Raw genomic sequence first — 12,064 nt, 5'->3', positions numbered from 1 at the left:
TTAAAGGAGGCGGCAAAGGAAGTAAGCAAACCCTTAGCCATAATTATGGGAGCGTCCATGGATTCAGGGGAGGTCCCCACGGACTGGAGGTGTGCAAATGTGTCCTCAATTCACAAAGGGGGATCGAAGGGTGACACGAGTGATTACAGACTGGTTAGTTTAACTTCTGTTCCGGGTAAAATAAGGGAGTCACTGGTTAAAGATGCATTGCAGGCTCATCTAGACAAGACTGCAGCAATAATTCAGACACAGCATGGGTTTGTTAAGGGACAGTCTTGTCTGACAAATTTGATAGGATATTATGATGTGGTTACAAAGGAACTGGATGCAAAAAATAATTTTGATATCATATACTTGGATTTTAGGAAAGCTTTTGACACCGTTGTGCATGGAAGACTACTGTACAAATTGGAGCAGAATGGTATTAAAGGTAAGTTGCTACAATGGATAAAAGGATGGTTGAGTGGGAGGTGGTAATCAATGGGTGCTGCTCTTCGTGGACTAATGTTATTAGTGGAGTCCCACAGGGTTCGGTGTTGTTTTGTGTATTTATCAATGATATTGATGAAGGTATATCAGGCCTGGTGTCAGAGTTTGCAGATGATGCGAGGGTTGGCAGTGTTGTTAATGACAGTAGTGGCAGTGTGCTGTTGCAACAGGATCTGGATAATTTGGGCAGATGGGCTGGGAGGTGGCAACTGAGGTTTGGCCTTGACAAATGCAAAGTACTGCATATGGGTGGAAGTATCCCCGAAGAAACGTACCAACTGTGTGGTACTACACTTAAGGTGGTGGAGAATGAAAAGGACCTGGGAGTGGTTGTGCAGTCAGATATGAGGATTTCTGAGCAGTGCAGACAGGCTGCCAGGGTGGGTCATGGGGTTTTTGTCAGTTATATATAGGAATTTTGCTAGCAGAGAGAAGGAGGTGATTGTCCCTCTGTATGGGGCAATGGTCGGGCCACGCCTTGAGTGCTGCGTACAGGTCTGGAGGCCTCATTCTGGGAAGGATGTAGATTTACTTGAGCGTGTACAGAGAAGGGCAACAGGATTGGTGAGGGGAATGAAGGGATCCTCTTACCAAGAGAGCATTAGCATTAGCATTAGTAGAGGCATATGATGCAAGAAAGAGAGCTTATTCAGCATCAGCCAAAAAAAAAAAAAAAAAAACACCACTCCCATTTCGCCCCTCCGTTCGCTCGAAATACCTGTCCAGTTGAGCCTTAAGTTTGTTTAGGCTATCAACTTCAACAAGTGATGGAAGTCGGTTCCACCAACCAACCACCCACCTGCTGGCCAAAGGCAAATTTCCGCACATCTATCCGACATCCGTCCTTCCTCAATTTGAATATATGCCCTCTGAGCTGATTATTCTGAGCAAGATAAAGAATCCCACTGGCATTGAGCATGCTCAAACCATTCAAAGCCTTATACACCTCTATCAGATCACCTCGCCGGTGCCTAGTCTCCAGACACTGTAATTTGCAAAACTTAAGCCTTTCTTCGTAAGAGCAACCCTTTGTTCCATTCACTAATCTTGTTGCCCTTCTCTGTACCCGTTCCAGAAGCTCTACATCCTTCTTGAAATGAGGCCTGCAGACCTGTATACAGTACTCAAGATGTGGCCTAACCATTGCCTTATACAAGGGAATAATCACCTCATCCCTGCTAGAAAAATTCCTGTATATCATTGACAAGACACCATGAGCTACACTTGCAGCTCGTCTGCACTGCTCAGAGAACTTCATATCTGCCTGCACAATTACCCCCAGGTCCTTTTCATTCTCCACCACTGTCAGTGTAGTACCGCAGAGTTGATACATTGCTCTGGGGTTACTGTTTCCCATATGTAGTACTTTACATTTATCAATGTTAAACTTCATTTGCCACCTCTCAGCCCATCTGTTCAACCTTTCCAGATCCTTTTGCAGCAGCATAGCGTCAGTGGTGTCCTTAACAACCCTGCCAACCTTTGTATCATCTGCAAATTTGGACATTAAACTTGATATCCCATCATCAATATCATTCATAAACACCGAAAACAACAACGGACCCAACACTGAACCCTGAGGAACTCCACTAATAACATTAGTCCACGTTGAGCAGTGTCCATTGATTACCACTCTCTGTCTTCTGCCACTCAACCATCCCCTTATCCATAGCAGCAATTTGCCTCCAATGCCACACTGCTCCAATTTGTGCAGCAGTCTTCCATGTGCAACAGTATCAAAAGCCTTTCTAAGATCCAAATATATAATATCAAAGTTATTCCCTGCATCCAGTTCTTTTGTGACTACATCATAGTATCCAATCAAATTGGTCAGGCAAGACCTGTCCTTAACAAAACCATGCTGCGTCTGAGCTATAACTGAATTCTTGTCCAGATGATCCTGCAGTGCTTCTTTAACCAGTGCCTCCATTAATTTACCTTTAACAGAAGTTACACTAACAGGTCTATAATTACTTGTGTCAGCCTTTGATCCTCCTTTGTGAATTGGGGTTACACTTGCACATGTCCAGTCTATGGGTACCTCCCCTGAGTCCAAAGAAGCTCTCATAATTATGGCTAGGGGTTTACTTACCTCCTTTGCTGCCTCCTTTAATATAACTGGATAGATCCCATCCACCGCAGGTGAGTTTTTTATGTTTATCCTCAACAATCTCTCCTCCACTTTTCTCTCAGTTATTACAAAATCATCCAGCTCACTGCCAATGTTTACTTTACCTACATCATTCTCCTTCCTGAATAACTCCTCATGCGTGAATGTAGATGCAAAATACTCGTTTAGATTGTTAGCCACCTGAGCAGGATCCTCAACTGTTGAACCATCAATATCCAGTGGACCAATCTGATTCATCCCTTTCCTTCTTGAGTTTAAATAGGTAAAGAACTCTTTTCTGTTTTTCTTTGCATCCTTTGCCAAGGATTTTTCGTAGTCTGCCTTTGCCTGCCTAATCTCCTTTGTGACTTGGTTACAGACAAACTTATATCTATCATAGGCTTCCATGTCACCCATTAATTTGTATGTATCCCATGCATTTTTTTTCTCTGCCACATGTCTCATTAGTTCATCTGACAACCATTTAGGCCTAAACCTTGAACAATATTTCTTAGTTGGTATGTAAAGCCTGGTAGCCTCCAAGATTAGTTCCTTGAATGCTTCCCATTTTGAGTTTGCTGTTGGTAATATCATCAGTTGGTCCCACTGTATAGAATTTAAATACTGTCTCAGACCATCATAGTCGCCTTTACGAAAACAAAAACCCTTCCCTTTACCTCTGATGGTAGTTACCTCCTTGAGTAAATCCCACTTCAACACACTGTGATCACTGCCACCTAGTGGTTCATTTATCTGCAGATTCTTAATGCATGAAGAATCACTACTGATAATCAGATCAAGAGTATTATTCCCTCTAGTATTATCCCTCATGCTGGTGTAGAAAACAATCATCGAATAAATCCACAAAAGCCTTGCTAGTGTGCGAGTGACCAACCCACAAATTCCAGTCAATATCTGGGAAATTAAAATCCCCCATTATAAGACTCTGATTTACTGGCCCACTATTTCCCTGTACAATATCTTATTATACTCATCAGAGTCATTAGGCCTATAGCACACTCCTACTCTCAATTTTGATTTCCCTATGCTTATGTCACACCAAACTGACTCGACACTGCCCTGTCCATCGATGTCGACTGGCTTCACTTCCTTAGACTTTGTGTTTCTTAACTAATAGCATAACCCCTCCTCCCCTGTCTATCCTTTCTATACACATTGTATTCCCCAAATTCCAGTTCTGCATTCCTTATATCTGTGTGACACCACGTCTCTGATATCCCAACAATATCTGCCTTTGATGTTTTGAGCAATACCTCAAATTCATCAAATTTATTTACCAAACTCCTAGCATTGGTGTACACGCAGGTATACATGCACCTGTTTCTATTCTTGGCTACCCTAACACAACCCATGTGTTTACTTGTACCGCAATGACTCCCAGCAGTCTCTGAAATATCCTGCATCTTGTTTTTCAGGCTTCTGCTCATTTCAATAGAAGCAGTGCAAGAATCACTTCCACCTCTGCCAGTGGCTACTGTTAATCTATTAGTCCTTGTATCCCCCCCAACTAGCAGTTTTCCGACCCACCTAACTCTGCCTCGACAGCATCAGCAAAAATTCTTGCACCCTTTCTATTTAAGTGTATCTCATCCCTGTAGAAGCAATCTCTCCTGTTAACAAGTACAGTCCAGGCTGAAAAAAATTTTACCCCTTGAGCCTTGCACAATCCCTCCAGGGCCGAATTTATTGACAAGGCTCTCATCATATACTCCCTCCTATCGTGTCTGGGCAGAATTGCAGACACTTTCAAATTCAACCCTAATTCACGGCTTTTTTTCAACAGTGACCTGTACTTGCTAAGTAATTCCGCCGGTCTCCTACTCTTAATATCATTAGTGCCAACGTGTACAACTATATCACCTTTTGTGCCCTTAAAAGATGATATCCGCTCTACAACGTCATCAACCTTTGCCCCTGGCAGACATACCCTGGTCCTATTCCACCTATCCTTTTTGCGAAGGATGTTCCCCGCTTCCCTGACAATAGATTCACCAACAACTACTAGTTCCTGTGGGACCAGCGCATTCTGCCTAGGGGGCTGCCTCTGTGTTGCCTGATGACTAAGTGCAAGTTCTGGCGTTGATGTGGGCGGCTGATAGCTTGATGGGCCCCTCAATTTATTTCCTTCGAGGGCATCCACCCTGTCCTTCAAGCTCTCATAAAGGCCCATAACAACGCTCAGTTGTCGCCTGATTTCCTTGCACTCCTTACATCGTGCACACACAAAGACATTCCCCTTGGCAGTATCATGTCCTGTACCCGACTGATCCGCAAACATCAAGCAAACAGTGCATTTTAAAAGACTGTGATTCAGAGGGCAACTGCCCCCCCTCAGTTCTCCCCTGAACCACAGCACCCCCATTAGCTTGAGCCTTTTGCTTTGCTGCTCTGGTCTGAGTCGTGATTCCGATTTAATTCAATAAAATTTCAAAACAAAATTAAATCCTTAAGTTATATCCCAAAACAGTTATATGTATTAATTATTTGTTACGATTAAGTCGTTATATATATATATATAGAGTTAAAAGTACAATTTAATTGACAATAAAGTTTATCAAGATTAATAGATTTACTGATTAATTGACAATATTATATTATGCACTATACTACACTAAGGTTATGCTATTGTGTAAAAATGGCGGAAATTCACGAATGGTACTTAACATGTGGATTTGATACCGTTACCGATACTAAGTAATACCTACAAAATCTCTGTCTAAGTTAAACTTTAAACTAAGTATCGTAACTAGGAATATAAAGCTACTCTAGAAATAAGTTAATATGACAATTTAAGCTAATAAATCAGAAAAAACTTCTCTGTTCCAAGAGCTTCAAAGAGCTTCGTCCGCACAGGCTACTCTCGTACCCAGACATGTATTGAGTTTGCTTGGGTTTGGGTTCTGCAAATTGCAGTGGCTGAAGACTAGGTACCTGCGTGGTGATCTGATTGAGGTATATAAGGCCTTGAATGGGTTGAGCACACTGAATTCTGATGGGATCCTTCCACATGTTCAGATTACGTACCTAAGGGGGCATAACTTCAAATTAAGAAAAGACAGATGTAGAATAGATGTGTGGAAATTTGTCTTTAGCCAGTGGGTGGTTAATTGCTGGAACAAACTTCCATCTGTCGTTGTGGAAGTTGGCAGGTTAAATAAATTTAAGGAGGAACTGGACAGGCATTTGGAGGGAATGGTGCGATTTTTTTTTTTTTTTTTTGGCTGATGCTGCATAAGCTCATACACTTGCTTTCTTGCATCACATGCCGCTACTACTACTATTATTATTATAATTTATATAGAACATTTAATAAAAGAACAATACTGACAAAGTTTTTTTTTTTTTTTCTTTTTATGAAAACCCCAAACACGAAAGGTATCAAAACCTGTAGTACTTAGTACCGTGCATGGGTTGAAGGAGAAGTATGGGGGATGCCGGAAACTTTGCTCTAGAGACTAAACATGGGTTTCACCACTTCAAGCCTCCAATAAGCAAAGTGGTGGTATTTCACCGGTTGATGAAAGTCATCTATCACCTGAGGGGGAAGTGAAAATCACAATTATATACACATTATACACAAATATGTATTCATGTATATACTCTGGTGAATTTTAATAAGATTACAGTATTGCTTACTAGTAATAAATGTTTTTAATAAATAAAAAATCAATCCTAAGTATGATTACTATCTCAATCACCAACTAGAATACTCTGTATGATATACCTGATTCATGAGCAATGCAGTCACTCATCTGTTAACAAGATACCAATAAAAGATATGCAACACATTTTCACTTATAATTTTTTTTTTAAATTATCAAATTCAATTCTTCTTATAATCTAGTTGCTGTTATATGTTTGACACACATGCACATACATGGGCAGCCCCAGCAGTTTGTGTGTTGGGGGGGGGGGGGGGTGAAGGCTACAGCAGTGTTTCTGAGAATTATTAAGCTTTATTTATTTAGCAGTAAAAATAAAATTCATATTATTTTGATAATGGGGGTCTATAGCCCTTTAGCCCCACCTGAGATCATTTATGTGCACATATTTTGTCTTTAGCCCCACCTGAGATCATTTATGTGCACATATTTTGTAAGCCAAAGTGTCCCACATACAAAATATTCATTAAAATTAATGCAAAACTTTGAAATAAAACAAAATCGATCGGAACTGATTTATTACTGTGCTGATGCCCTAATGTACAAAATTTCGAAATTGCTGTAGTGTATATTCTCTTATTATTATTATTAACAGTGAATTCAGCTGATAATACAAACGACATTCACACATAGCTGAAACAGTGCTACGCTGTTTGCAAGTATGGAAAAGCAGGCATCCTGGCGCCAGCCAAGACGCCAACTCTTGCATACACTAAAAAGTCACCATAGACCTATTCATGTTTGGGAGCGCCAGAACTTTATTTGCAACCAAGCATTAAAAAGTCGGGCCTGAATAGAAATAGCATTACAGACTAAAGTAAATTAACTATTATATAGTAATTGGCTTTAATGGTTAACGGACTTTAATTTATTTATCGACTTATCGTGCACAATAACAAAGTTCAAATGCACTTTGAGTGAAATATTATAAAATATCAGAGAACTAAGTTGGGCAACAGGCACCTAACGTCAACATGTCATTTTGTCGGCTGTACACGCCCGCCTACGAACCACCGAGAATAGTTAAATCCTATTCATTTAATAGTTATTATAAATATGTTAAAAAAAAAAAAACTATTAGCAAGTCTAGACTTACTCTTACCATGGATTAAATTCAAGCAAACACTGAAAATCTAACGAGTTACAGATAAGCCAGATGTTGGAACGAAGGCAACCAGCCACAACTAGAAAGCACTGACAATCACGTGTATGCTAGAATGTTCATATACGTGTAGCAGAAGTGCACAAAACTGTGCACTATATGAAAAAAAAAAAAAAAAAAAAATGCAATGAAAGAAATAAATACCGGATAAAATTAAAACCTTTTAAATATATTGGCAAGAGGAGGCATGACAACAAATACACACGTATTAAAATGAAACAATTCACAACAGTCTCGCTTGACTGCAAACTTTATATATACAGTACTACAGTATGGTCTACATGGCAACGAATAAACAAGCAAAGACGTTTCGCTAACTCTTCGATAGGGGGATTCTATCAATAATTATGTATTTTACTGAAAGAAAACGACACTTCACCACATTTGTTATGGAACAAGGCCTGAATTTAAATCTAATGTTACGATGGCAGGAATTTAAGTTTTTTCCACACCTTCACCTAGTTCATCGATTGCGGAAAAGTCTGAACAGTTCTTTTTGTCTGAAATTTTTGTCTAAACTATAAAAGGAAGGGGTTGAATCTGATTGGTCCACTTGATATCGATGGTTGACTATTGATGATCCTGCTCAGATAGCAAACAAACTGAATGAGTATTTTGCATCTCCATTCACACATGAGGAGTTATTAAGGTTCGAAAATGGCAGAGGGTTATCGAATTGTAGCAGGGTGCTTAATGATTTTGTAATAACTGAGAGAAAAGTGGAGGAGAAATTGTTGAAGTTAAACATAAGAAAGGCACCTGGGGTGATTGGGCTCTATCAAGTTATATTAAAGGAGGCAGCAAAAGAAGTAAGCAAACCCTTATTCATAATTATGAGAGCATCCTTGGACTCAGGAGAGGTCCCCACGGACTGGAGATATGCAAATGTATCCCCAATTCACAAAGGACGATCGAAGGCTGACACAAGTGATTATAGACCTGTGAGTTTAACTTCTGTTCCCGGAAAATTAATGCAGGCACTGGTTAAAGAAGCACTGCAGGATCATCTAGACAAGACTTCAGTTATAGCTCGGACACAGCATGGTTTTGTTAAGGGGAAGTCTTGCCTGACAAATTTGATTGGATACTATGATGCAGTCACAAAAGAACTGGATGCAAGAAATAATTTTGATATCATATACTTGGATTTCAGGAAAGCTTTTGACACTGTTTCGCTAGGAAGACTATTGTACAAACTGGAGCAGAATGGTATTAAGGGTAAGTTGCTACAATGGATAAAAGGATGGTTAAGTGCGAGAAGACAGAGGGTGGTAATCAATGGGTGCTGCTCTTCTTGGACTAATGTTATTAGTGGAGTCCAACAGGATTCGATGTTGGGTCCACTGTTGTTTTGTATATTTATCAATGATATTGATGAAGGTATATCAGGCTTAGTGTCGAAGTTTGCAGATGATACAAAATTTGGCAGGGTTGTTAACGACAGTAATGGCAGTGTTCTACTGCAACAGGATCTAGATAATTTGGGCAGATGGACTAAGGAAGTGGCAACTGAAGTTTAACCTTGACAAATGCAAAGTACTGCATATAAGTAGAAGTAACCCCAGAGAAACGTACCAACTGTGTGGTACTACACTTACGGTGATAGTAAATGAAAAAGACCTGGGAGTAATTGAGCAGTCAGATATGAAGTTTTCTGAGCAATGCAGACAGGCTGCCAGGCAGATCATGGGGTTTTGTCAATGATATATAGGAATTTTGCTAGAAGGGAAAAGGAGGTGATTGTCCCTCTGAATAAGGCAATGGTCAGGCCACGCCTAGAGTACTGCGTATAGGTCTGGAGGCCTCATTTCAGAAAGGGTGTAGATTTGCTTGAGCGTGTACAGAGAAGGGCAACAAGATTGGTGAGGGGAATGAAGGGATCCTCTTACCAAGAGAGGCTTAAGTTCTGCAAATTGCAGTGGCTGGAGACTAGGCACCTACGCGGTGATCTGATTGAGGTGTATAAGGCCTTCAATGGGTTGAGCATGCTGAATTCTGATGTGATCCTTCCACTTCTTCAGATTACGAACCTAAGGGGGCATAAATTCAAATTAAGAAAAGACAGATGTAGAATAGATGTGCGAAAATTTGCCTTTAGCCAGCGGGTGGTTAATTGCTGGAACAAACTTCCATCTGTCGTTTTGGAAATTGATAAGTTAAATAAATTTAAGGAGGAACTGGACAGGCATGTGGAGGGAATGGTGTGATTTTTTTTTTTTTTTTTTTGGCTGATGCTGCATAAGCTCATACGCTTGCTTTCTTGCATCACATGCCACTACTACTACTAATTCAAGTTTTTCATCCGGCAAACAGGAAGTGGAAGAATAGGATAAATGCAGGGTCAGCTTTAATCATACATAAAATAATCATTGTTCGAGATCTCGCTGTCCAAGGGAGGCACCTCCCAGTTTCCTTTTGTAAATATAAAAATTTATAATTACATAATTTGGTGGTTTCATCACCTGCTTCAATCATCATTCTTCTCTTTCTTGGTGATTCTCTTCTACTTTTTACTCTCTCTCTTAGGGTAATTCGGGAATTTTTTTTTTTGGCTGGTGCAGCATAAGCGTCAGGCTTCCTTGCACCATATAGCTAATAATAATAATAAGTCGTTATTATGTTCTGTCTATATTTGCGTTATTCTTGGGGCGGTTTGCCTGTTCAATTTAGAAACAAAACAAAAACTGATGACTCAATCTTTTTGTTGTCTACCCACAAAAACAAAACAAACCTGCATTAATTTCTACTAGAAATGCAATCGTTAATAAACCTAAAAGAATAATTACCTTGCTGATCTTATAGTGATACATTAGAATTTTGATGCTAAATTAATATAGTGAAGTAATTTGTAAATCACTGTCATAGGTTTCGAGCTATTTTTTTGGAAATTGACATGCTCAGATCACCAGACAAACCGAACCATTCAACACTGCTCAGGCTACAAATTCAAAAGAAACAGGGAGACAACTGTCCCCATGCCTTCCACTCTTCAGAAATATCAAGAGGTAGTTCCCTGGTGGTTGAATATTATTACTCGTGTGTGCGTTTAGTCATTTGTTACCACAAATGCCCAAACACACACACACACCAGCAATAACATTCAACCAGCTTACAATAACAGTAACAGTAAATAACGTTGCTGAGTTAGTCGGTCCCAGGCAAGGACAGCGTGGTTTTTCTCCCGGAAACTCCGGTTTTTCGTCCAGAAAACAGAAAATAGACCTCAAAACACACGCAATTTACAGACAATAAACACGAAGTAATATGGTGGCCTTAGTTGCTGATGCTCCTAAAATCCAATTACATCACATAAAGCCATCTACTGCTTGTTCTCGGCACAAGCCGCTTTTCCAAGTTTTTATAATTTCATATAAGATTATATAATTTAATCTTAAGTTTTCATAGTTTTTATAATTTATATTTTTATAAATGAGTTGATCATTCATAAATTTCCATAATTTCAGCAGGAAAACAAGATACAATGGATTTTTAATAGCTAAATGTCTCTCATAATAACAGCCTCAATTGAGGTACCCAATCTTGTAGTTGCAATTGAGGAATTAGCGTTTAAAGTTAGATCGAACGTTTCTTGAAGGAAAATAATTAACGGTTTAGTTTCTTCCAATCCGAAGTTAATGTTAAAATCACTGCACATGATCATGGGTATTTTATGTAAATCTTTCTTTAACAGCGACCTTTAACCTTGAGTTGAGTAGGTCAGCAAAACGAAATGAATGAAGCCAATTATATCCTGTATGTCACTGTAAAGAGACCTTCGTCTTGTTTTTTCTTAGGTCTTGTCTCTCTCTCATTCTTACTCGATACTTTCGAGATCACTCGGCATTTGACTTCGGCATCGTTGATCACTCAAATTTTATTTTCAAAAATTATTTGTTTTATTGGGTTTTTCTAATGCAGTTCGACGAAATTCAAACGAATGGCGTTTGAATTTTGTAAATCGGTTCACTAGAACTGGAGATATCGTACGGGTCACGAAATATGCGTCGCGCGCTCTAATCACACTACCGCCGCGTCAAGTGCTCGGCCGTCTGGGTAGTCGCTTCCCACTACTAGTCCGTTGTCGCATTTTTCGTGACCAGTCAGATCTACTCAGTTGAAATTTTTATAGGTGCCTGCAAGGATGTGGCACATCAAAAACAGATTTGTAATGTTTCCCAGGGTTAGCATAGTTCGTTATAATTCGACCTCAGGCCTTGGAAAAGGTCTGAGTTCGAATGCCGTCAACGATTCAGGCATTTTATGAGCTTTTTTCACTCTGTGGCTGAATTAGTTGGTCTTAGGCGTGGAAAGCAAGATCTTCCCCTCGTTTCCCCACAAAGTATGGTTTTTCGTCCCCAAACCAGGCAAATCGACCAGCGAACACACACAATTTATGAATATAATATACATGAGTAGAGGAGAAAAAAAAAACACTGATTCCATTTCAGTGGTTCATTTATATTATCGGATATGTCAGAAGTAATTATATATAGAAAATACTTTTTCATTTGAAAAAAAATTAAAAAACTGAAATGTGAGTCCTCTAGAAATGGGGTAAGGGGGATGGAACAGCTGCAAGCGTCTACACCATAATGCGTCATTGCTTATAGAATCGGAGAA

The 12,064-nt window shown here is 39.6% G+C and overlaps 1 protein-coding gene across 1 annotated transcript in view; it reads right to left on the bottom strand.

Annotated features, from left to right (window-relative positions):
- Window positions 1–7,527, bottom strand: part of LOC150091496 (leucine zipper transcription factor-like protein 1) — a 152,243-nt gene extending 144,716 nt beyond the window's left edge. The window contains exon 1 of the mRNA XM_090384187.1: window positions 7,385–7,527. Within this exon, the coding sequence (XP_090240313.1) occupies window positions 7,385–7,387 (3 nt within the window). The 5' untranslated portion in view covers window positions 7,388–7,527. The remainder of the gene's footprint in view (window positions 1–7,384) is intronic.
- Between the last annotated feature and the right edge of the window lie 4,537 nt (window positions 7,528–12,064).

This window comes from Mastigoproctus giganteus, chromosome 1 (genome assembly GCF_048544385.1).
Source record: "Mastigoproctus giganteus isolate SK-2022 chromosome 1, ASM4854438v1, whole genome shotgun sequence".
Lineage (NCBI taxonomy): Eukaryota > Metazoa > Arthropoda > Arachnida > Uropygi > Thelyphonidae > Mastigoproctus > Mastigoproctus giganteus.
Note: the sequence above shows the minus strand (reverse complement) of the source record. Positions and strands in the feature narration are given on the sequence as shown.